Source organism: Suillus discolor (genome assembly GCF_016758755.1).
Source record: "Suillus discolor strain FC423 chromosome Unknown F5147scaffold_7, whole genome shotgun sequence".
Classification (NCBI taxonomy): domain Eukaryota; kingdom Fungi; phylum Basidiomycota; class Agaricomycetes; order Boletales; family Suillaceae; genus Suillus; species Suillus discolor.
The window spans coordinates 414,406-437,481 of record NW_024541254.1 but is presented as its reverse complement, the minus strand read 5'-3'; the positions used below and the strand labels follow the sequence as shown (position 1 = coordinate 437,481).

The 23,076-nt window shown below is 48.7% G+C and overlaps 7 protein-coding genes across 7 annotated transcripts; 4 read left to right on the top strand and 3 right to left on the bottom strand.

Annotated features, from left to right (window-relative positions):
- Window positions 1-3,313: 3,313 nt before the first annotated feature.
- Window positions 3,314-5,033, bottom strand: F5147DRAFT_605900 (uncharacterized protein). Its single transcript, XM_041432331.1, has 5 exons — window positions 4,929-5,033; window positions 4,801-4,872; window positions 4,254-4,748; window positions 3,913-4,202; window positions 3,314-3,862 (listed from the first exon to the last, which is right to left on the bottom strand). Exons 1-5 carry the CDS (start codon window positions 4,990-4,992, stop codon window positions 3,743-3,745), a joined length of 1,041 nt encoding a protein of 346 aa, XP_041297243.1. The 5' UTR covers window positions 4,993-5,033; the 3' UTR covers window positions 3,314-3,742.
- Window positions 5,034-8,671: 3,638 nt separating this feature from the next.
- Window positions 8,672-10,128, top strand: F5147DRAFT_674988 (uncharacterized protein). Its single transcript, XM_041435883.1, has 6 exons — window positions 8,672-8,803; window positions 8,865-8,938; window positions 8,999-9,028; window positions 9,094-9,216; window positions 9,268-9,486; window positions 9,537-10,128. The coding sequence occupies exons 1-6, from the start codon at window positions 8,773-8,775 to the stop codon at window positions 10,002-10,004; spliced, it is 945 nt and encodes a 314-aa protein (XP_041297242.1). The 5' UTR covers window positions 8,672-8,772; the 3' UTR covers window positions 10,005-10,128.
- On the bottom strand, window positions 10,129-12,286 carry F5147DRAFT_674985 (eukaryotic translation initiation factor 3 subunit D). The gene is made up of 7 exons (XM_041435882.1): window positions 11,813-12,286; window positions 11,744-11,790; window positions 11,575-11,690; window positions 11,390-11,522; window positions 10,629-11,341; window positions 10,341-10,533; window positions 10,129-10,290 (listed from the first exon to the last, which is right to left on the bottom strand). The coding sequence occupies exons 1-7, from the start codon at window positions 12,234-12,236 to the stop codon at window positions 10,192-10,194; spliced, it is 1,725 nt and encodes a 574-aa protein (XP_041297241.1). The 5' UTR covers window positions 12,237-12,286; the 3' UTR covers window positions 10,129-10,191.
- A 1-nt stretch (window position 12,287) lies between these two features.
- F5147DRAFT_382799 (uncharacterized protein) lies at window positions 12,288-13,399 on the top strand. The gene is made up of 5 exons (XM_041429502.1): window positions 12,288-12,329; window positions 12,394-12,473; window positions 12,528-12,600; window positions 12,651-12,907; window positions 12,964-13,399. The coding sequence occupies exons 1-5, from the start codon at window positions 12,325-12,327 to the stop codon at window positions 13,146-13,148; spliced, it is 600 nt and encodes a 199-aa protein (XP_041297240.1). The 5' UTR covers window positions 12,288-12,324; the 3' UTR covers window positions 13,149-13,399.
- Window positions 13,400-14,680: 1,281 nt separating this feature from the next.
- Window positions 14,681-16,196, top strand: F5147DRAFT_382864 (uncharacterized protein). Its single transcript, XM_041429504.1, has 2 exons — window positions 14,681-14,738; window positions 14,805-16,196. The coding sequence occupies exon 2, from the start codon at window positions 14,972-14,974 to the stop codon at window positions 16,094-16,096; it is 1,125 nt and encodes a 374-aa protein (XP_041297239.1). The 5' UTR covers window positions 14,681-14,738; window positions 14,805-14,971; the 3' UTR covers window positions 16,097-16,196.
- On the top strand, window positions 16,197-19,069 carry F5147DRAFT_382865 (uncharacterized protein). Its single transcript, XM_041429505.1, has 7 exons — window positions 16,197-16,426; window positions 16,484-16,516; window positions 16,566-16,656; window positions 16,712-17,124; window positions 17,184-17,376; window positions 17,436-17,855; window positions 17,903-19,069. Exons 1-7 carry the CDS (start codon window positions 16,296-16,298, stop codon window positions 18,923-18,925), a joined length of 2,304 nt encoding a protein of 767 aa, XP_041297238.1. The 5' UTR covers window positions 16,197-16,295; the 3' UTR covers window positions 18,926-19,069.
- F5147DRAFT_382844 (uncharacterized protein) lies at window positions 19,069-22,694 on the bottom strand. Its single transcript, XM_041429503.1, has 6 exons — window positions 22,309-22,694; window positions 21,750-22,253; window positions 21,609-21,695; window positions 21,515-21,556; window positions 20,469-21,466; window positions 19,069-20,421 (listed from the first exon to the last, which is right to left on the bottom strand). The coding sequence occupies exons 1-6, from the start codon at window positions 22,565-22,567 to the stop codon at window positions 19,213-19,215; spliced, it is 3,099 nt and encodes a 1,032-aa protein (XP_041297237.1). The 5' UTR covers window positions 22,568-22,694; the 3' UTR covers window positions 19,069-19,212.
- Window positions 22,695-23,076: the final 382 nt, after the last annotated feature.

Below are 23,076 nucleotides of genomic sequence, written 5' to 3'. Positions count from 1 at the left end.
TCAATGAACTTGTTTCGTCACCCGTCATAGCCCGCTCTCATGTTGCCTCAATTCAGCATCATTCTAACGCCCTTCTTGAATTCCTGTGCTAGCGCTACACCCGAAAGGACAATTGAACATCCTGCCACATGCATCCATGCTGTGTCCTCTTTATGGACCTTATGGTTCGTCGGAATTACAGCACTGTCACGGCATAACCCCAAAGCTTATCCATGTGATCATCTTTGCATGGGCTATGCTTGCGATGCTGTATTGTTGCACTGGCGGGGTGTAACTTTGTCGGTTTCATTCCGGGAGTCCTATGGTCCTCAGATTGGGCACTTGTGGCCCAGAGTCTAGTATTCAACGTAATGGCGCTTGTATTTCAACTTTCCAATGAAACACAGGCTCTATTCATCTTACTGGTATCTCTAACCTCTAGCAATCCGAGTCGGGGAAATACCAGAAGCTCCGTCGTCAATTGAAATTGTTCGGTTGCCTGGTTCATCCTATAACCCTGTGGAGCAATTGTACATCATAAGTATGTCACAGACACAGACACAGACACATGGTGGATCATCCCTCGCATCAAGTACGGTGAATATTCAAATCCCAGAGCGCGAATCTTCCAGTATGATCACTGATGTGGCACAGGTTGAAGAAGGTTTCCTCGACTTTGAAACATGGGTTTAGTGTGGGACATGTGTTATAATCACATCGCCCGCCCCAGAAGCACCTCCATGATTTCATCTTTTCATTACATTAACTGTGCAGCGCGGAGACGGAGATGAAAAGGCATAAGGATTGACATTGCCTTCCCCTCTGCAGGACGCGTGTCAGGTTACGGTGTTCTGCTTGTAGCCAGCATTGTGGTCTAGATGACGTATTTTTGTCTGCAGGTCTTGAACTTTGCTTGAGCGCCTTTCATAAGTTTATCACGTTGCACAATTACATTGATACCGCTGTCAAAAAAGCTATGTGTGGAGTATACTGGGTCAACGTACTGAATATAAGCGGGACGGGGGCTTATCGTGACTCGTCGCGCAACTTAAGTTTAAAGCCGATGGGCCATTCTCGCGCCACCTCATAGGTGGTTCACTAGCATAGTACTAACGGCCACAATTATCGTTCATTCATTGGCACATTCTACGATTAAATGAACGGGCAAGTCGCTAGTCTCCCCGAACCCCTGAAGATGAACGTTCCTAGCGCAAACCCTCAGGAAACCCTTGTTTGCAAATTTGAGGACGTCCTAGGCCGCCCACTTCTATCTATGTCTACCCACCCACTCCACGTGCCCCAAAGGTTAGTATTGGCTAACTCAGACTGAGTCGATTCGGTTTTTCCCGTCTTGTATGGGCGTCGGACACTCAATGTGCCTGTCTCTCTTCACCATTGCCCAAAGGAGGGTACACTGTTATGGAAAGACAGCAGTATCATGTGAGTCCAAGCGAATGGTAGCTCGCTCGGTTCCAGTGCGATGTCAGCGGATGAGTGACCCACAGAGACTCCACAGCCCAACCTCCTATCGTCAGGTATTGGAAGAGGGGGGGAGGAAAGGCGTCAGGGTATCATGAGGTCGCCGCAGCTCTGAATTAAGTGGCATACCCCTTTCTATTCATAACCATTGACAGGAACCATTCGCGGGTGCACTGGTACTCCGGCATTCAAAGGGTCTTATCAAGAGCACTTTGTTAGCGTGCCACACCCATTTGCAAGGGCTTCTTCCAAAGTAGGATTCGATTGCGCGGCTCCGGTCATAGGATAGTAATTTACTACTTATCGAACTGGAAGCACATGTCTTCGGCAGCTCGCGATGAACGCTTCTCCTGCCCAATGAGCTGCTCCTCACACCGGTAAACTCCGTACTTTTCACAGCGAACCAGAGTTTTCTAGGCAGGTTCGCGTCTTTCTATCTTCAAACGAAGTTCTACGGTGATCTTGAAATTATCCGGAGGCACGCCGTGGGCACTAGCACTATGTACGTATTGGCAACAGGGCGCAGGGAATGTGGGCACTTGTGCACTGTGGTACATTTCTGGCCTGGGTGATCCGTTTATGCCTGGATTTCCTCCTGGCGTGCTTGATGGATGAAAAGTACGTGGTGGACGAGTCATTCCTAACGCCACTTGTCGGGCCGTTTAACCCGGGCCCTGGACATAAACGCCACGAAGGCTTCTAAGACGTCTGTGCCCTGTTCAGAGCGACGTGCTACGTACAATAGATCACCGCCGGGGACGGTCGTGTGGTGGCAGGAGGGAGACTTACGTTACCCGTCGGACGGTTTGAACGCGCCGCCATAATCATGATGCCGTAATCAGAAGTCGAGACAAGCGTGTAACCCTGTTCTGTATTAAGCTACATACGAGTAATTTAGTGTGAGCCCCCCACTAGCCGTACGACCCTCTAGCGAGATTTTCATTAGAGAACATAATTTGCGCCCATATTCTACCCGAGGTCGGTTACCCAGTGGAGCAGAGACACGACGGAAAGCCGATGCCAGCGAACCAGTCGATAGCTTTCACTTCATTCACACAGTTACGCCTCCGGCATCACCGAGTATACGATCGTTGGTTTGGTTAGATAGACATGGAAAAGACTTGACATCACGGCATTATATCTAACCGCGGTCCTAGCATCGATACATCGCAACCAGGGTGCTCGTGAAGTAAAAATATAGTTGTAAACCCGTTACGAATCCGTTATGGCATATGGTAATTATGCCCTCAGCCATTAATTGTGGGCCAAGAGTGGGTACAGGTCCGTCGTCGTTTGTTTACTGACTCAAGTTTCACCCGGCTTCCATTTTCAAGTATGTAAGAGCTTCTCCTATTCCATCTTAAGGAGCCTTCTTTTGTTTAAGCCAACAACTCAGCTGAGCCTTAATGTGCGTTCCACCATCCATCCATATGGCCTACGTGGGTCTCGCGCCACAATAAGAATGTCGGTGCCTGCAAAACGCCACTACAGTCATCACACGTGGAGGGCAAGTCATGGGAGTTATCCCCTATGGTCAACAGCTAGCTATCTTAGATCTTAGCACCACGAACAGTAATCGTATGAGTATTAGTACAGGCCGCTTGTGCTGCTGTTTCGAGAGCAGCGCTACGCCACTCAACGGGCACGTCAACAATAAGGTTCTTCTTCGCTTTCAACAAACCAACGAAAACCGAACGTGTAGAAATTGACCCCGCATAACAGGTACACCGGCGGCAGTGTAGTTTGCACTGTGGGAGGCTTAGTCTTGGAATTTTACTTGGCGAGACTACTAGGCCACACACATACGTTTAGTTTCAAACGCGGGAAATTCAGACGGGCTGACAGCGCTTATTCATGAAGGAAGGAAGGATTCTTATTCAGGAGTCGACCACCTCACCACATGTACACGCGTACAATCTACTTGTGGATCCATGCTTCCAACGGAACCTAGACAGCTCCGAAGCCACATGCACAGGCCACAGAGAGGCACTCAGTATACTACAAAGCAGAAGACCAACCAAGTAAGACAACAAGCGAACGTACGGATTGGGTCCATCACGATCACGACGAGGAAGAAGTATTCCATTATGGACGAATGCTCTCACAGTAGACGCCCTGCTTGAGGACCTGTGATTTGATTTCACTTCAGCCTGTGTCGTGAGTGTACTCTCGGTTTACTCGGTCATATCTGGCTGGGTTCTATCCCGTACTCCACTGCCACGAACGTTGCCAAGGACGGACATAGTAGGGGAAAGCCCGAAATGGTGAGCGAGGGTAGCAAGGTTTATTTCTTCCGGCCCTTACGGCCAGGACCAGATGCAGGAGGACCCATCTTTCTAATGCAGTCGTCACAGAACCAACTCTCGGGCAGTGGTTGCTTGAGGTTGACACAAGGGAGGTGAAACTACAAACGTGTCAGATTACGGTTGCCAAAAGATGAAATATTAGGCTTACCCATTGATACGGGCAATCTGGGTTGTCACACGCGATCATCTCTCCGTAACTCAGCTTCTGACAGAAGCAGTACAGTTCCTTGTCTTCGCCATCTTCGCCCTCCTCGCCATCACCTTCCTCTGCTTCTGCTTCCTCTGCACCTTGAGTTTCATCTCCATAATCAAAATCGAAGTCTTCAGCCTCAGATGAAGCTCCCCGTCTTCTTCGGCGACCTCGAGTAGACGGTACATAAGCAGACGGTGCCGGTGATGGCAGCTTGATAGATCCCTGCGTCGCCATCAATCTCCGTTCTTGAATCTAACATTCAGCACCAAAGTTCAATCGCACAAGCGCGAACTCACTTTTGAAAGCATTGTCTTCTCCAGCAACCGAAGCACGCCCTCCGGCAGAGGCCATGCTTCCTGAGCCACTTGCCAAAGGGGTGGCGGTACCGCCAGCGAACGCATTTCGCAAGCTTTCATTAATTTGAGCGGCTGGATTGCGTCCTCCAAGCACATAGCCGGCAGTGCCACTACCAAGTCCTGATACAGAAACTGGAGTCGAAGATGCGGCTCCGGCGAAAACAGATGCTGGATCTGTTTCTCCTTGTAGAACAAGGACACGGCCCAGGTCATATTCTAACCGGGCCCGCTTCCTAGAGAGTAGGTCGACAATACGAGAGGCCAGAGCAATTTTCTCGTCTGAAAGCACTGAAAGTTTCTCTTGAGCATCCTTCAGTTTCTCAGTCGGCGGTGCTATCGTCCTATCCTTCTCTTTCGAAATGGGGTCTGTGCCGTCTGATCGTAGGACATGTCGCATGTATTTATGAGCCTCTTTGGCTAGATCATTCTGAATGTCTTCAATATAAATAAATGTTTTGTCAGAGTCTGTAATATTGTAGCTGCATACCTTGAGAATCGGTCTCTTTCGAACGAAGCTCTTGCAGCAGAAATTGTACTTCGCTAGGCAAGTTGTCAAGAGCTGATTATTGAGCCTCTTTAGCTTGCCAAATCACATGAACTCTGAGGTTGGCTCACTCATTATGAACTCTGACGCTATCGTGACAGCTTCCTCCAAATTTTGGACGCTCGCAGTGCTCATGGTCTCCACGTTCTAATATTGTCAATCGTCAGTCGTTGAGGTTTCGGCTCAGGGTATGCTGACCAGATGACAAACCACGACCGTGGTGTTCAAACTCCGCGAATTTTGGAGTTATGTAATGAAAGTAATAAGGCGCAGTCAACCAATGAAAACCGTTCATCATTCATCCAACTCGAATCAAGTCAAGGCGCAAGGGTGTCGACATATTCGAACAGGTCGATGTCAGCTGTTCGCAGGTTCTGTCAGCAACAATGCCATGGAATAACGGAAGCATAGCGCTGACTATACCCAACTGCTATGGTGCAGCCTGAACATCGACTTATGCCCAGCATCCTGCGCCACTGATAGGATCAAAGTAGTCTCCCCTATCCGGACCCTTATAGACGAAGGACGACGGTCGTCCCTTCTAAATAAAGAAGCTAACGGGGCACCTCGCTTTTTCAATGAGAACTTTCGCACGTTGTGCAAGTCTTCTCTGTTGTCCGTGCGTCAATTCCGTCATGACCAGTTCTCCGAGTCGGTGCTGGTCGAATACACGAAGAAGGTTATGCGGACTTCTACACTCCCACTTTCTCACAAAACCACAGCATTTGCGAATCTATGATCACATGTGCTAATTTTGGTGAGGTTCATGTCATCGACTTTTTCGCTGACACGATCGAAACGCTTTCACAGGATGAAACATTGGGATGACCTGATCACCAACACACCCGATGTGCCATTTTAACGACCGTGTGACGACGTCGACCATGATAACCACAAGAATAGTATACTAGATGTACCGCGTTGAACTTGGCACTCAAGGTCAGCCAATGTCGTCTTCACATTCTCAAGGCCCAGACGCTTACTGACATCACCTGTCGTACAAACTTTATCAGGAACATTGCAATCCATCCGCTTTCGCAGTAGCGTGGAAGGTTCGGCTGTGCATATCTTTGAAATACGACATTCAGTCCCGGTCGAATACTCCGCTGTCGACGCCACCATGGCGAATACAATGAAGTGTTGAAATAACCATCCAATAAAAATAAATACATTCAAATCCCTGAACAGTCTGCGAAGCACGGAGAGATACCAACGACTCGGAGTGTTCTAATCATATCAGAGATGGGATGGTTGTAATGATGCGCCTTGGGGCGCATTTCTACCTCGCGAAATTGTTCATTTACACTTTGTCTTATCTTTGGCTATCCGTAGTGAAGCCGCAACAATGATGGGATGCTGTTCATTGCGATGAAGCTGCGGTAATGCTGTGTTTATGTAATGTACACAAAGTTCTGTCCTTCGATATCATCTTATATTGATGCGAACTCCACGAGCAGGTCTCCGCACTGTCATTCAGCAGTATGTAGCGATGCCACCGTGGTCAATTCTTACTAAATGCGCCATTGCTATTGAACCCTACATGTCGTCGTTAAGGTTGAGTCCGTCGGGGGTGTCTAAGCTAGTTCGCATCTCATTCACTTTTGGTCTTCCGATGCCTTTGCTGAATATGATGGCCCTGTAGGAAGTTCTGTACTGCCCCAGCTCTCTGTGTTAGTGTTCCCAACCGATCGGTGGCGTGGACTGGTGACCTGCGGACTTGTGTCATAGGCGCACTATCACTGGTCACGAGTGTATATATTCTTCGGCTTCGTGTTTCAGAGGGGACAGCACCGAAAAACTCTAAGTAAAATGGAGATTACACCCTCCGAATTCCATTGATGCTCAAAAGTGTCCATCTGCGTTTAACTAGCACGCGCGCGGGCAACTCGATCAAGTCATACATCTAGATCCGAGTCCCATGCACATGATGCTATGAGAAGGCTCCTAGAAGAAGAGCTAATGCTCTGCTTCCAACTGTCATCCATGTATGTATGACAAAGATCTACAACTAAGCTTGTCCTTGACATATGCGGGCAGTTTTCGCAGGGTTAATTTGTTATCCTGCTATAGAGCATGACCCTATGCGGGGAACATTTAGTGCCCTCGGACGAAAGCGGCTATACGGTGAGTCGTTCGATGACCCTGAACAGCACGCGCTCGTCGTAATCGGTAGCGTGTGGAGCTTGCTAGATGACAAGGAACCGGGCGGGAGCGAGGATGGCGGCCCGGGGGGACTGCCTAGATTAGCCACTGCGAGAAAATGTCGCAGAGGCACCGTGTCTAGCTGCAGAGTACTATTATCGGAAAACCAAATTGATTGTGTGACTCAATACGCTCCGTGCGGTACCTCTCAACTCACCTCAATACTGACAATAAAGGGGCTTCACCGTGACGAGGACGTAACTCATCGGATGAAAATGGCCGTGTGCATGAGACTCTTTGGACACGCGTACCTCTCCATGCGAAAAACGGACCCCGTTTTCAGTTAAGTTAGTTGGCAATGACGGCAAACGTTTGTGCGTCTATCTGATACGGGTACCTGCATGCAGGCAACCCCCGCCGCCGAGTTTCTCGCTATCCGTGAACCTCTCTACGTCACTGACTGCGACAAGCGCGTGCTCAAAGACAGCTGTCGTGCCACCAGCCTAGTGTCCGAGTCCCTTGCTGCTGGACAGCACGCGAACAACTGTAAGCACCTGAGAACCTGATTTAAGCGTCATTAAGCTCAAGATACCCAGGGGCCAGAGACTACTATTGCAGGCAGGACCGTCCGCGGCGACTTGAGCTGAAAGTGTCAAAAAGATTCCTGGACGAACTTGCAGGGATGTAAAGAAGCCCAACATAAAACACCCTCATAGCATCTCACCAAGCCCGCGACAATTCATCCATTATTGGCACCCACAGTTCCGCGGAGTCCTTGGGATCTAAATCCTTGCATCTGCCGTATTCTGCTGATCAACTGAATCGTCTGGTACTGCAAAATGTGTACCCGTGCGCTGTTATAACGGCGCAAGTCACACGCAAGAATGAGACGCGTGAGCCTCGGTGCCTAGACAATCAATGTCCTTATCGATCCGGTTTGAAATTCTTACCCCTATGGGAAGTAATTGTCGGTGGATCATGACACGGGACAAGGAGAATGAGGTCGCAACCTTCCGTCATCAATAGAGGGACCGTTGTCCGTCCACAAGCCAGCCAATACATTGTATGGCAGATCTAGTAAAAACAAGGACGCGTTCTATGAATCGTCAGTTTAAGATCACAAAACAATCTTAAGCCTAATCCGGTGCCACAGGTTGGATTATTCGGTAAATGTGAAAGACGTCCCTGCGAATGGAGTTGTGGAGCATGGAAGCCAGGAATTTTAGCAAGTCCGTGAGCTGCTTCTTTACCGAAGCGACCAGGGAAAATGACTAGACGGGATGGCCGCCATTGATAAAGATTATGAGGTTCTAGGTTGAGATAGTGAGAATTCTGAGTCGATAAGACGAGTAGAGCCTAAACACGTTAGAGTCCATACACATGATTGAAACGGCTTTTCATGATTTCATGTGCACCTAGTGGCCCGAGCTAATATACGAGTTATACCAGTGCATTTAGACAGTGGACCGCACGCAGCAGCAGGATCCGCGAGCGATACACTGTCTCTTTGCGCCAAGACAACGACTAGACGAACAAAAATTAGCGAGTCGTGCCATACCGGTACTTACTTGAGTTCAAGTCCGTTCGGACTCGATCGATGACATCGATGATCCTTGACTAGATAATGAGTATCGTGCAATCATGATTCATGGCATCATGATTCATCACAGCCGGGAGAAAAGTGCACAGCCACAGTCTGAGCGCCTGAATGCCCACCACTGGCAGCACCCGGTGACCTCGACGTGTTACTCTCGAGTCCTCCCAAGCACCGTCATGTCGTTCGAGCACGCTCCCGTCACCAAAGGTTTAACGAGGTTGCTTCACTTCATGAACCAGTTCACTTACTCTTCCCTACTGTGTTATAGGTCTCATGATGGGTAGCGCATTGACATCCATTGTCGGTGGCATATTCGATGTCAAGCACTATTTACACCTTCAGGTTCGAGTCTTTATCAGTAAACAGAAAGACTTTTTAGCTCAGCTAACTGTATTCTTGCAGCTCGTGCCTCACGTGTCACGCAACCATCAGGTATCCGAGTGAAGTCCGTTCATGCTTCATAAAACTGAATCTGAACTAGAAACACTTCTTTACAGTATTGGCGTCTCTTGCTTCACCATACTGCGTTTTCAAACTCAAGCGATCTCCTCATTGCTGTGATTGTGCTATATGGCGTCGGTGTACATGTAGAACGTCAGTTTGGAAGTGTCAAATTCGCGGTGCGTAGCAACATATCCGTTCTGATGTTGATGCCCTAACCTATAATAAAGTCATTTACCGTTGCCTCCGTTCTACTTGCAACGATACTAGAGTTTCTTGCTCTCATACTATTCCACAACATGGGAATCAACCAGATCCCATCTGGTCCATCGGCGCTACTGTTCAGCATCCTATATCAGTGGTATAGGCTAATTCCTCCAGCGTACCATTTTCGAATATTTGGAATTGCTGGAAGCAATAAAGCGTTCATGTACATACTCGCTTCTCAGGTAATACCTGGATTTGGTCCACGTTCTATCGTTAATATAACTATCATCAGCTTGCTTTAGGGCACCTTCCGGGTTCATTTGCTTCGGCGGTCGTTGGACTGCTCACTGGCTACATATATCGTTCAGAACTTGTCAATATTAAAAGCTGGCGACTGTCACCGTCCATAATCCGCTTTAGTACGCGTTTCTTACTTCCATTAGTGGGCTCTACTCGCGCACCACGACGATCTACCCGCGCTCGTCCCGAAACAACTCATCAAGTGTCTAGCCCTGACGTCGGGAATGAAGAGATAATTGCCACCGCGCGTCCTTCCACAGGCACAGAAGAAACAGGAGGTTCTGTCATGCGGGAATGGGTTAACGAACTCACGGGGAGGAACGAGCAAGGCACCACAGGGGTTCGTGTCCCGACTGACGCTGAGATTACTCAGTTGACAACAATGTTCCCAAATATGCAACGAGCCGTTATCGTCGGGGCGTTACAAAGGAGGTTAGCTTTCCTATTATTCCAAAGATAGTGTCAGGTTCTGACATGTGACTTGTAGTCCAAACATCGAGAGAGCAGTTGAATTGCTCTTGGCTTCCTGACGATTTCAGTTTGAACACCGTCGCATACATCTCTTTGTAAACAGTGTCTCACGCATTCTTGGAATGCATATATATTTTTGCACACTAAGATACATAGCTCGGTGTGAAAGAGTATCTTCAAGCCGCGGACTCGGGTTCATCCCCTTCGTACCCCTCACCGTCCTCGTCCTCGATAGTGAAAGCAGTCATAGGCACAGCGTAGAGACGGATCACCGACTGAAACATATGAATTAGAATGAACCCAAATAGACTGGTGTGGCTCTTACCTTATTGGGGTCCTTAATAAGGACGTACTTGCCCTCAGGCATTTTCATACATAAATCGGTGATCGTTCTGACGATACCCCAGCCATTGGCGAGAGAGACATTCAACTGAGCAGCAAAGTCGGTTGGACGCATGGAAGCTGTGCTCAGAATGACGTGTCGCGTGTTGTCTTTAGGGTTTCCACGCGAGATATAACTATGAACGCAGGTCAAAAAAGTTCGACACTGGGAGTTGTTAAACACAAAAAAGAACAAAAGTGCTTGAAAGTTCGAATAAGAAACGGTGCTTACCCTATTTTCATTAGTTCAGCTCCTGCCAGCACACTCTGTACAGTCCACTTGGCAAGTTTGCAACTATTGTTTTTCATTTCTGTAGCAACTACAGCGCCACGCTGTGAATCCAGCTTGGACCGCCAGTCAGGAGCACCGCCTGCTCCTTGGGCACGGGGATCAAATTCGTTCAATGCACGAATGGTGACCAATCCGTGGCCCTCTTGTGGATTTCCTGGTCCGGGAACATAAGCATCCACTTCAGTGCGGATACAGATTTTCACATCTTCGTCCTCCGTAATACCAAGGTCGAAAACACGGTAGCGGTATCCGCAAGATGCTAAAGGCTCTGTCTCTTCTGGGCCATAAAATGGGTTAGGGTGGGCAAAGTCTGCCGTGATGTTTTCCTGAACAGATTGGAATCCAAAATTTTGATTGATGTAAGTCGCCTCCAAAGAAAGTGACGTGGCTGAATTAATGGATGGTGGCTCTGGAACCGCTGTTTTCTCGGCCGGGTTATTTGGGTTTGGGGGTGTAGGGTCCTGCGGAGGGTCCGAAGCGTTTTCGTTCACCGTAACAGTGTCAAATGGACCACCATCACGCTTATCGAAGTAAAGATTATTACCCTCACGGAGAATGACAATATCCCAAGGGTTGACTGATCGAGGTGCGCACATAAGGACCGACAAAATAGCATCCGTGGTGTAGACATTGGCAACATTTTTGGAGACCAACTATGTGCGACATTAGGCAGCATAAGGTGCAGAGATAGCAGAACATACCTGCTGGATGACGGGATCATCAGAAGTTGTAGTGTTATACTTAATGCGGTCCACGAGTTGTAACGGGCGTTCGGTCTTCGTTGTAATTCGATCATATGATTTATCATACGCAAAAACGCGGCCGTAAGTGTCACTAGTGGCTGTCTTCGATAGGGAACGATAGCAGAAGAACTAGAAACACTCACATATCTTCCGGATCATCGACTTCAAGCTTGAGCTTGGCAAGCCGATGGAACTCAATCTCCTCCAACATGGTCCATTGTGGACTGATTGCAACAGACGATTCACGAGTGCGATTTGTCTGATCCACGAAAATATTAGTTGGGCTAGGAGTAAATAGGACACGCAGTGAACCTTTTCCCAATCTCTCCATCCTTTCCGACCCCCACGCTGTGCGCCCCCTCGGTTATTGAAACCAGCCACGGCCACCTCGTTGAGCAACCCCCCGATTGGCAAAGGACATACCGCCACGGCCAGTAGCCCTTCCACGGGTGAACCCACCCCTGCGTGGAGGAGCAGCTTTATTGTCCACCAGAGAGAAGCTGGATTCGTCTTCCACATGGAAGTAAGCGAAAGCACTGGCAGTCCCACTGCCGAATGCCTGAGCACCATCTCTTCTTGAGCGACCTGGACCGCGGGCATCCCTTGTTGAGGGAAGTCCTACTGCAGTTTGGCGAGTATCGCCTGTGGTATCATTCCAATCAGCGAAGCGGCCAAGCTTATCAGACTTTGAGTATGGCGCATATGGGATGTCCTTGAACTTGAACTGTTCAGGAATGTTAGAAGACGATGGACCCCATCCTCCATCAGGATTGTCATGAATTGGCGGTAAAGTGAAGGAAGCCATTGTGGTCTGCGTTGATGGCAAACAAGATGAGCTACCGAAATTTTGAGTTCAGGAGGGCGTGGGAATCTCGTCTTCATCCTCTACAGTCATGAAGTGGGTATGAGTCTATGATCGTTTCTTCCGAAGTCTATTCCATCTAATTCTTGAATTTTGGCAGCGTCGTTCGGGAAATAAATAAGATCAATGAACGTGAACTTGAACTCGGGATTTCAGGTTCATGGCATGATGAATACAAGGGTGAGTCGCAGTTCACTGCAGTGTTCCAGTGCTCTGACGCGCGCATTACACTAGATTCTGCGTATGTATTCATCGGCGGTCTGCACTTTGACTTGACTGAAGGTGACGTGATCACTATATTTTCCCAGTGCGTCAATCACTCTAGCTATTTGAATGTCGTTTGAACCGCTTGGAAAGGTATGGGGAAGTTATGGATGTCAATCTCCCTCGGGACAAAACGACTGGAAAACCGAGGGGATTTGCCTTCCTCATGTATGAAGATCAAAGGTCCACTGTGTTGGCTGTCGATAACCTCAACGGTGCCAATGTACTGGGCAAGACGCTGCGTGTAGACCACGTAAAGAACTATAAACAGCCAAAGGTGAAAGGCGAGGATGGAGAGTGGGAGGAACCTGAAGAACAGAGTTTGAATGCCAGGCCAGAGATGATCATTAGTGAGTGGCCCCCTTCCTAAATTGCAGGCACACTTTAATGCGTGTTGCCGTCCCAGATGGAGGTCAAGCATCGGATTCAGATGCATCTTCGGTTATTTCCATCGATCCGGAAGATCCTATGCGGGACTACATTTTGGCACAGAGGAAAGAAGAAAAAGCCCTGAAGAAATCTAAAAAATCCAAAAAATCGAAGAAATCTAAAACATCCAAGAAGCGACGCGGTGACGATGACAAGAGATGACAGAAATGAGTAATAAGAAGTGTGTTTTTTTATTATGGCTGTGTCTTAACACCGCCAGAGTCTGCATATAATGTAATGACATGCGAGACTTCGGATATATGGAAGGTATCCTTTTGGGCAGCATGAAATCATATGAGGACGGTCACGGCAAGAACCGAACTTTGGTAATACTTGCGTTCGTTCTGACCGGGAGAAATTGCATAAATTAAGATGCAGGCTCTCGCTCTTGAGTGTAAGCGGCTGACACCTGTCTTGCTGTCAGGTGAGAACACCGACCCCCGCACCAAACTAGAGAACCGCGACTCACTGCATACTGTGTTAGTCTTTATACACATGATCGCTTGAGGGACTTTTTTAGTAGCTGATTTAAAAAATACTCCAAAACAGGAGGATAAGTTTGGAATTCTTGAACTGTCTTGAGATGTCTTGTGAAGGCAACGTTAATAAACGCTGCCATTCGTGTGGCATGCATGAATTATCAACCGGGCATCCTGTCATTTAGGCATACACAAAACGTGAGAGAGGTAAAGCCAGTGCTTGCTAAATTCACTAGCACCTGAAGCAAGGAAGTGTCAGTTCGGGATCAAGAGGGTTCGAGAGTGTCCCTGGTGACACTTAAAAGCACAAATATGGGTAGACTTTCCGTGTTCGAGGGCTCCTTAGACTTCCGTGGATGACAATTGAAAGGAGCCTCTTATTACAGACCGGTGGGGTTATGGATGGCGATGTGTGCTGTGGTCACGGCGGAGCCTCGGAGCGTGACTGACTCGGGGCCTCTACTTCATAATCATTGAGCCATACAGCTTTAATGCCGACCAGGAATGCTCAAGATAGATAAATACGCATAGGTCATACGGTGCGGCGTCGTGATAGAAATCTATTTCATAGAGCAGATGATGGCAAAAAATAGCTGCTCTTATATAGTCAAGTCAGTTCCATGCCAGCGACACAAAACTCGTGGCTTACTTTGCTGGATAAAGAGATGCACGCCCTTTGAACCACTTATGAGGAGCATCGACAAGACCGTAGAAACCATGACTGACATATACCATACATACGTTTATTCACATATTGATTGTGATGTAGTACAATTCGCGGTAGTGGACGTATTCTGGAGCCTTTGAAAGTCAGGATATGTCACGGTATCGGTCCAGATAGACAACACCGTCGTCCCAAGGGTGCGAGAGTGTGTGGTTATAAAGCAAAGCTGGACATTATCATGCATGGGCCATTGATGGAGTAATGAGGGGACAATGCCCAATGCAACGTGACGCCCTGTATTAAATCATCTGATAGAATGATGAGTGGCATGACGAAAATAAACTAAGAGCAAAATTAAATCAATTTTTGTTTGATGAGAAGAAGGACGCTCAGCTTCAAGTGCAAAGCACTGGTGGATTGTGACAGTATGTCTGGACGGTGAACCTAGTAATAGCGCCGCTAGACGCTGGTCTCCACACAAGGTTTACCGTTGATGACGATCGCACACGTGACTTCAACTATTCAGGAGCCTAACAAATCAGTCACGGTCGCGACGAAGCCCTTTTTGTGAGCAGATCAACGTCTGACATATAGTCGTCTTGGACACCAGTGAGAACATCCAAATATTCACTAATGGAGCTTTCTTGGACTAAACAAAGTCTATTGTCTTTGCAGCCACTTTCATCAATCGTATTATTTAACTCCGAAGGTGCTTTTTGTAGAGGAGAGAATCATCAAAGGGCGTTAAATACCTTGCCCTTGACTCGCAACAGAAACTCTCAGGTTGTTGTTCACATTCATTTACTCTCTAACTCGTCATACAATTTTATCTGATTGGCAGAATGATGCCTGTCACTCGCTCTGCCAACCCAAATTCACTATCAACGTCATCCAAAGCCAAAACTTGCTCTAGTGTTGGAATGACCACAGATCTTTCAACTCCAGGCACGTCTCCGCGCCGTGCTCCACACTGCAAGACATGCCACCGACCCAGGCAGGGACATCCTCGCTCCGGCTGTCCTTATATTGAGCCTACGATGTCGGATCAGACTAGTGGTGCCACAGAAGATATCGTGGACGAAATGTCATCCTTGCGCATTGTAAATTTCAATGACGAGCGTTCTTCTGTTTCCACTGAAACACCCACCCAATCCAAGAATCTCAAACGCCGACTCTCTGTTCGTTTTGCCCTTCTTCCAGCGGGAAGTCTCACTTCACTCTCCACCACATCTTCCGAAATCGTAGAGAGACTTCTCCAACCAGGAATGATGAGTAACGTGTCCGATGGTGAAGATCATGAAGATCATGATGATGGTGGTGGTGGTGGTGGCGATGGCGATGATCAGAGAGCAATAATGCGATGGAGACGGACTTTAACTAGTCCTGAATCACCTCCGGATCAGGCTCCAGAAATCAGCTCCAGGGCGGGAAACGAGCCATACACAACTGGTCGTGCTAGTCCGGGTACCGGCCTGTCACGTCTTATGCCGTGCACGCTGCGGACTCCAACTGCGAGCCTAGTGTCCACAGAACCACTTTCTAGCCACCCCACAAATGACTTCGTCGATATGAACAAAACTGTCTTCCTTGATGCCGATTGCGAAAGGAAACCAAATCCTTTGGCACGAACAATGAGCGCAGATGAGAGATCATTATTCCTCGATAATCTCACGCAATCATCAGGGGTTGCACCTGCCATGTTATTCTCCGTCCCATTGATCGATCTCAAGGCTGTACAGTGCGACGCAGAAAAACTAGGTTTCAGCGTCCGAGTGCTGCCCAATGGAAGCTCACAAGAGCACCGATGGGTTATATTGGCTAAGGAGGGGGATGCAGCGGAATTCCTTCAACAACGTCTGACGGAGGAAGAAGAGAAAGGGCGGAAAAAAAAGGGGAATCTCGGTGTTGCCGCTGGCGGAGCACTGGTGGGTGCTGTAGCGACATTCACGGGACTGGCGTTTTCTTGAAATGACTTTCCTTGTCCAATACATTGACAACCAGTTCATTCATAAAGTACTTTTACGCAAATCTGCATGCTAGTAGTGTGTATTGTTAGTTTTGACTTGCCGTCTCCTTTCCTGCACAGCCGGTAACCTTAGCCACATTACAAACAAACACATCACCTTGTATCTGCTGAGCGCTGACACTGTCAATTTGGTAACAGAAATGTCCACGTCGCCAGGAGGCACTGTTGAGAGTTTTGAGACTTACACTCAGGGAGCTGAGCGAGATGAACAGGGTTCTGGGGACCTACCAACTTATAACGATGTTGCAGCTCAAAGCGGTCCAAATTCACGGTGCGCAAACAGGAGAACCCGTTGATCGACATAATCTCACGTATTCACTGATGGTAGCTTTGGTCGCTGGAGAGGCTGGATAGAAAAGAGGTGAGCACGCTGGTCTTGGTTAGTATGCTAGCTTTTGATCGGAATGCAGAGCCGCAGAGCGTTATGCAGACGTCACTGCCGAGGAATTTCAGCGCAGGCGAGCTAGAGGGTGGAGTGAAGATGGGTCTTCGCAGGCTGCTGTATGTGTCTATTCTGCCTCATGATGCTTTTATTTACTCATCTGGCATCGCACAGGATTCGGAGGAATATCAAGACGACTCTATCCCAGAGTGTCGCAGCTCAACACCGCAGCGCTTAACAATAAATGCAGATCTTCCTCCTCCTCCGCAGGTACTTCGCGATGAATATACAACCCCAGAACCATCGCTGGAGCCTTCTCTGCACATACCAGAGGAACACCTGTCCCCAACTCATCTCTCAATCCATCATTTCGGATCCCGTTTTTTACCACACTCAACTGCGCCTATCAGATGTATTCTTCCTCTCCAGCATGATCGTCTCCTGCTCATGGGTACCGATGTCGGGCTGTCAGTCCTTAATATGTTCCCTGCAAAGTGGGCAGATGAAACAAGTCCTGATGGGGTGACTGGCCTCATCCAGAAGGGACCTGCTGACGCACAGGCCAAAGTAATGTGGACAGGGGAGGCGTAAGTAAACGATCATTCATATTCCCCTTGCCTAGCTATTAACGGACAGTATATTACAGTGTTTACCAGTTGTCACTTTTGGAGTACGAAGACGCCGGTGAAAGCGCCCCGCAGGGAGTCGTACTTGCTTTGGTCGGTCCTGAGCTTGAAGATTCTCTATCTCCTGGCTCGCATCAAGAATCCCCGCGCTTTCTCAGAATGTATAAACTCGCAAGTCTGACCAGCCTGGCGAGGTGGACCATCGCACATCAAGTGAGACAGTTACTTAGTCTTCCCTCACGTCATCCCACGTATTCACTTTGCTATGCCAGGACGCACAGCCAGTTGATTTGCACAGGTTGTCAGACTGGCATCCCCAAGAGACACCAGTGAAGAAGCACAGACCAGCAAATAGTATTACGAGAGGCTTACGAAATCTCATCACCGAGCCCCCCACTCGTAAGCGACGATCCAGTTTCCTTCCAACATCAAATACAAATCGCCCGTCGATACCACCAAAGAGAGAACCATCTTGGGATGTCGTTGACGATTTACCATTGCGCTGGGCTACTGATTTTACGTCACTCTCGTCGACTGGGTCCAGAATGTCAAATACTAGTGTGGTTTCCTATGCCCTCTGGCACGAAGGTAGCACGAGCTCCACTCGCCGTGCACTGCTTGCTGTGGCAACTAAGACCAACATACTTTTATACGAGACTCCGAGAGGGGAGAGGGCTTTTCATTTCGTGAAGGTGTGTATCGATCTTCTGATGTTTAATTTGACTACAAGACTCTACAGGAATTTTACACTCCATCCCCACCACGTTCTCTTACCTTCGTTCAGCAATGTGTACAAGATACATTTCGATCCCTGTCTGATGTTGGATCTTCTCGAACGACTGTTGGGTATAGTCATAACCGTGTAGCTTCCGCAGATGCCTCGAGCAACCCGCGTACACCCGTAGCTGCACCTGTGAACATCGCATATGAAGCCCAAACAGCAATTTTTGTGGTGTTCGACAAAAGGGCTGGAATCATACGAGTAGCTGATTCAGCAGTCACGGAAGTGGATATGTTCGAAAATGGAGGGAGCGTTAGCAATCTTTCCCCTGTAGGTGGAAGTGGATCCAGCCTGACATTGAACACTGGAGGATCTCTCCCAAGTCGTCGGTCTCGAGGTTCGGTCGATTTCGCGGCTGGAAAAGAACACAAAGGCGCTTGGGTTTTACCCTCAAAAGCCGACATCCCAACCATACATATTCCTCACATTGGTGCCTCCCACAGCAGCGTTTTTGTCCTCACGCGTGGCAAAATCACACACGTCGTTGCTGCCCCCCTTCCTGCATCTATTCAAGCCACACCTCCTTTGTACACCATAACCTGGGATTTCCCGCCTTCGAGCGTGACTGTCCGAACGCATCTACCAGCGCCGGGCAGTCCACAAGAAGTCCCTGAACCTTTCTTACAGTTGATTGGGATGGGCGATGAAGGCGTTGAGGCACACGAAGTGCCTCTATCATATCTTTCCGGGAATTGTAAGGGTAAAGGCAAGGTACTTCCTGAGCCTCCCTTTGCGCAGAATCCACTCGGCGAGGCTGGGTTCCTCACGATTGGAGGACGTTGGCGTCGTTACATCGGCGCGCCTCAGTTGGAGAGAATGAATTCCGCCATGTCCGCCATGTCTACCAGCTCGTTTGAGACGGAGGAACTCTTGTCGCGCGCGAAGGCCGAGGAAGGTGTATATGGGTGGTGGCGGAAGGAGTGGCAGGACTGGCGAATCTTCTGGTTAGGAAGTGACACCAGCAGCCCTGTGGATGACTGAACGACCCTAACCTTTCACTGACTCGGAACTTCCTTGGACATCTTATTTCGGTTTAATCACGACAACTTAATTTATCTCATGTCAGGGCATGTATCAAATCCAGTACTGTAACCGTACGTACCAGTAACACAAAACAGAGTGTGGTTCAGACACACGAGTGCAGTAAATATTACATATGCAAGAGATGATGCGTACCGTAAGAATCACGAGGTGGTACATCATACATGCAAAGTAGGACAAAGTAAAAACAAAGCATAAAAGGCGTGTATGCACATTATAATGTCAATTCATGGCTTCAGAGATTTTGCTTGAGAAGAAGGTCCTCCTCCAGTTTCGTCCATTGAGTATCTAACCTTGTGAATGTGTGGATGAGTATCGGGTTGTGATGATTGAGGCTTCCGTGCCCTAATAACAACAAACGACTTTCCAGAATCCTTGGGAGATGAACTGCCTTCAGGCTCCACCTCACTCACCCCACTGTCCAGTCGATCACCCTCGCTGTGCCTACGATTCCTTCGAATGTTATACCAATGTCTCTTCTTTGGCTGGTCAGGATCACTGTTGTTCGATTCCCCGCTATTCGTCTTGGTCGCCATCGAAGGATGCTCCTCCTGCGTAGGAGCACTTACAGGTGTTGCATTCAATGCAGCCACATCTCCAATAATAACTGCTGTTTGACTCTTCGTGCGCATGTGTGGCAACATTGCTCCAGTAGGTACTCCAGAGCTCATGAGCGCAGGAAGGCGCGCAACATTCGCTATGGAAGTAGTTGGAGTAGGTAGTTCTTCATCGTCATAGATCGTCTTCGTTGGTGTGCCAACAGACACCGGCCCACTGCGCTTGCGTTCCATGCTAGGGAACGTGAAAGTTGAGCTCCCCCCAGTCTCACTGGCAATCGCGTACGGTGAGTCATAGTGGGCGCGACCGCCACCGATGCGGGAGAAACCTGAATTGGAGTGTTGGGGAGGTGTACTAATGGATGTGCGGTCGTATGAGCTGCGGGGACCTGGACCTGGGAATGGCTGCCACGCGCCCATTATATAACCACTTTCTGCATCGTCATCGCTGTCCTCTCTGTAAGGCTGCAGAGCATGCTCGGGTCGCAATACTGATGGCGGGGGCCCACCAGAATGATGAGAGGAGCTGGAACCTTTGTCTTTCTGCGCGAAAGATGCGTTGGGTGGCACATAAGGAGATGAATCGCGTGCAGCGAAAGAGTCTCGAGCAACGGGTGAATGTCGTACTTCCGTGGCTTTGTAGTGTCTTCGTTCGCGACCACCTCTCCGTGGCCCGCAACATCCGAGAAGAGAAAGCACACCGATCAATCCGCTATCGACTGGCCGTCTGGAGTGATCAAAGCCGACCCGACCAAGAATGCGCACAATAGCTTCGATGACCTTGATAACAAGAATCAGAAACAACGTAAGATAAACAAGGCAAAGGACGATCAGTATGCCATAGGCTACCCAACCGCCTGCGCCTGCGCCTATTGAAATCTGAACGAGCTGTTAGAATCGGACTTCACGGAGATAGGTGACCTTACAGTTGGGGTCAAAATGACTAGCAGCACGGCAACCACGATACGTGCAACGCAAAATAGGAAGCTGATGAGGCCCATGCCTGCTCCTGCACCCCATGGTAACCATACGCTCGTGACCAAAGCGCTAACAACTTCTGCCACCAAAATTACAATCGCTTGTGCTGTTCCACTGTGCTGTCCGCACCCTATAGTCACCCCGAGGACGAGGTTGGACAGGAAAAGCAAGCCTGAGAAAAGCTGCGAGCTCTGGCGGTAGTGATTGTAGAGTGGGCCTAACGCAAGAAGAGTGCGTGTTTCATCGTATAATTTGGTTGTTGACGTCCGACTTAGCCGCAGGAGCAGAAGAGAAGGAGCGATTACAGAGAAGAGTGCGAATGAGAGAGCACCAAGGGCTACTGAAGACGCTGAGCTTCCTGTTGAAAATTCGTAGCACGAGAATATGGTGACGGGTAAATGAAAAAGGACGAGAACGCGCACAAGGTTTCCTATGAGCACGCTAGAGTGAAAAGAGCTGACTTCCGGTCGAAATAAGCGTCTCCTGAGTAAAGTATAGTTGTGGCCAAATCCAGTTGATGATCTGCTCTCATCTCCACTTGTGTCGAGCATGTCCTTACTGCCCGCTGAAAGCCGCGGCATATGACCCTTGCTCGTTGCGTTTGTAAGCACAGCAGAACTTGATAAACTGCCTGACGGCCGCTGTGAAAATACCCAATCTACCGTCCATAGGAACAGACTGAGCAAGATTGTCCCAGCTATAATGGCCAAGAACAGGGTTAAGCAGATCGAAAAGAGATCTTGGGGTTGTACTCCAACACTCCATGCAAATGATTGCATCCCAGTTGTAGTGTTCGGTGGAAGTAGGAAAATTGTGTTCGGAATTGACTGGTCAATGTAAATAACGGAAGATGGATCGGCCAACTGATCGGCGAAGTCTGATGGTGGATTATACGGTTGGACATTCAGCGGATTCCAGTGTGTGGAATGTGCGTTCAATGTGATGTCTACAGACCATTAGCAGTTCGTACGGCACTATCCAGATCTAAACCTACTATACGTCAGCGATGCCCAGGCGGTTTGCGAAAGTAGGGGATCTGAAATGCATTAGCACGTGTGGTGTATATCAAATTCTGAATTGCTACTCACAAATAAAGGGCGGCCACTGAACAGCGACCATAGCTAGGGCTGCACACCACTGCGTGTGAAAGATGATGTCACGCAATGATGGGGAGCCTGATGAACCATGAGCACCGCAAAAATACGAACAGAACATGTAAAATTACTTACAAAATCTCATCAATGCAGGTGATGTTGAAAAACGCTCACCGCTGATGGCACTAGCAAGAATGAACCCAGTACTCTCAAACCGGTGCCAGATGCCCGGACCAGGTCTACTGAAGCCCCGACTCCAAGCAGATACGATCCGAGCAAACCCAACAACGAGCCAATAAGTTGCTGCAAGAGCAATTGTTGCCCAGAATATGATGTGGGCATTGCCATACGGCGAATCAAGTGGTCCAGGATGAAGTGGCGTGGTTGTGACGCTAAGGCATAATATCTCGTTTCCAGATGGGTCGACAGCTCGGAGTTCTGTGTCCATAGTTGTCAAAGAATTCTGGGTATTAAATGGTATGGATGCAGAGAGTGCAAATTGCCCTGCAGGTATGGGGCAATATGTGGAATTTCCATCGAGAGGTGGCAGAGGAGAAGGTGGGCGTAATGTATCGCACAAAGCAGAGTTATTACTAAAGGTATTCATGGTGAGCGTCGTGGCTTCCGTGAAGAGGGTAGCTTGGAGGGAAGAACATGAGTCATGCCGCTAAAGCACACGAGCAAGTATGCGTACAAAGGCTGGTGCTGTTAGCAGAAGATGCGACAATCTGCTGGGAGGCATTCCCCAGAATCGTGATATTCAGCGTCTGTCCATTGATTATTTGCGAGTACACTGTGTCAACTGAAAGTTTCTGTGATGCACTTCCTGAGAAACAGTCATAGAACGGAAGTGTTGCGGGCTGTGCGAATGTCGAAAGGAGAGACGCGGAAAATGACAGAAAAATGAAAGACCTCAAGACCGGGCAACACGACGGAGAAAGGATCGTGGTCATCGTGGAATACGACGAGTACGGGAAGTGCTGCCAGACTTTTGGTCCAGGTGCACAGGCTTCCCACCGTTTACCACGCCACCAACACGGATTTCATCTCCGTCCGTCGAAGACAGGCTCTTGTAGCTGCGGACGTTCAGGGCCGTCCACTCATTGTGTGTAACGATCAGACATCGTTGATTTGCACGGTAGGATGCAGAATAATGGTCGACCGACAGACCCTGCCCATCACCATTCTACCCGATGCGTCCATGTTCCTCAATTGCGCAATACCGTAACCGCACTACCCTGGACCGACGGATCTAAACTTGGCACCACGGTCTTTCCTTTGAGTCTGCTTGCGCAAGCCTGTATCTGGAGTATATAATTGAATGTGCAACCGCAGCTTTGAGTTGATAGTGGTACTGAGGTTGCGCAGTTGATGTTTAGCAACACGCGCACTATAATCCACCACTCAGCGATCGTGACTAGCATAGCCTCAAAATACTTGGCAATAATTGCTAATGCATTAG

Excerpts from the sequence above, each read along its gene's own strand:
- F5147DRAFT_605900 (XM_041432331.1), bottom strand. The coding sequence starts at position 4,992 with ATGAGCACTGCGAGCGTCCAAAATTTGGAGGAAGCTGTCACGATAGCG. Across the intron at positions 4,873-4,928 it reads AGCGTCAGAGTTCATAATGA|CTCTTGACAACTTGCCTAGC; the intron begins GTGAGCCAACCT and ends CTCAATAATCAG. Across the intron at positions 3,863-3,912 it reads CAGATTGCCCGTATCAATGG|TTTCACCTCCCTTGTGTCAA; the intron begins GTAAGCCTAATA and ends ACACGTTTGTAG.
- F5147DRAFT_674988 (XM_041435883.1), top strand. The coding sequence starts at position 8,773 with ATGTCGTTCGAGCACGCTCCCGTCACCAAAG. Across the intron at positions 8,804-8,864 it reads GCACGCTCCCGTCACCAAAG|GTCTCATGATGGGTAGCGCA; the intron begins GTTTAACGAGGT and ends ACTGTGTTATAG. Across the intron at positions 9,487-9,536 it reads TGTACATACTCGCTTCTCAG|CTTGCTTTAGGGCACCTTCC; the intron begins GTAATACCTGGA and ends AACTATCATCAG.
- F5147DRAFT_674985 (XM_041435882.1), bottom strand. The coding sequence starts at position 12,236 with ATGGCTTCCTTCACTTTACCGCCAATTCATGACAATCCTGATGGAGGA. Across the intron at positions 10,534-10,628 it reads GCTGAACTAATGAAAATAGG|TTATATCTCGCGTGGAAACC; the intron begins GTAAGCACCGTT and ends CTGCGTTCATAG. Across the intron at positions 10,291-10,340 it reads TTATTAAGGACCCCAATAAG|TCGGTGATCCGTCTCTACGC; the intron begins GTAAGAGCCACA and ends CATATGTTTCAG.
- F5147DRAFT_382799 (XM_041429502.1), top strand. Across the intron at positions 12,474-12,527 it reads ATGGCATGATGAATACAAGG|ATTCTGCGTATGTATTCATC; the intron begins GTGAGTCGCAGT and ends GCATTACACTAG. Across the intron at positions 12,908-12,963 it reads CAGGCCAGAGATGATCATTA|ATGGAGGTCAAGCATCGGAT; the intron begins GTGAGTGGCCCC and ends TTGCCGTCCCAG.
- F5147DRAFT_382864 (XM_041429504.1), top strand. The coding sequence starts at position 14,972 with ATGATGCCTGTCACTCGCTCTGCCAACCCAAATTCACTATCAACGTCA.
- F5147DRAFT_382865 (XM_041429505.1), top strand. The coding sequence starts at position 16,296 with ATGTCCACGTCGCCAGGAGGCACTGTTGAGAGTTTTGAGACTTACACT. Across the intron at positions 16,427-16,483 it reads CAAAGCGGTCCAAATTCACG|CTTTGGTCGCTGGAGAGGCT; the intron begins GTGCGCAAACAG and ends CACTGATGGTAG. Across the intron at positions 17,125-17,183 it reads GTAATGTGGACAGGGGAGGC|TGTTTACCAGTTGTCACTTT; the intron begins GTAAGTAAACGA and ends AGTATATTACAG.
- F5147DRAFT_382844 (XM_041429503.1), bottom strand. The coding sequence starts at position 22,567 with ATGACCACGATCCTTTCTCCGTCGTGTTGCCCGGTCTTGAGGTCTTTC. Across the intron at positions 22,254-22,308 it reads TGCTAACAGCACCAGCCTTT|CTACCCTCTTCACGGAAGCC; the intron begins GTACGCATACTT and ends CTTCCCTCCAAG. Across the intron at positions 21,467-21,514 it reads CTGGGCATCGCTGACGTATA|ACATCACATTGAACGCACAT; the intron begins GTAGGTTTAGAT and ends AATGGTCTGTAG.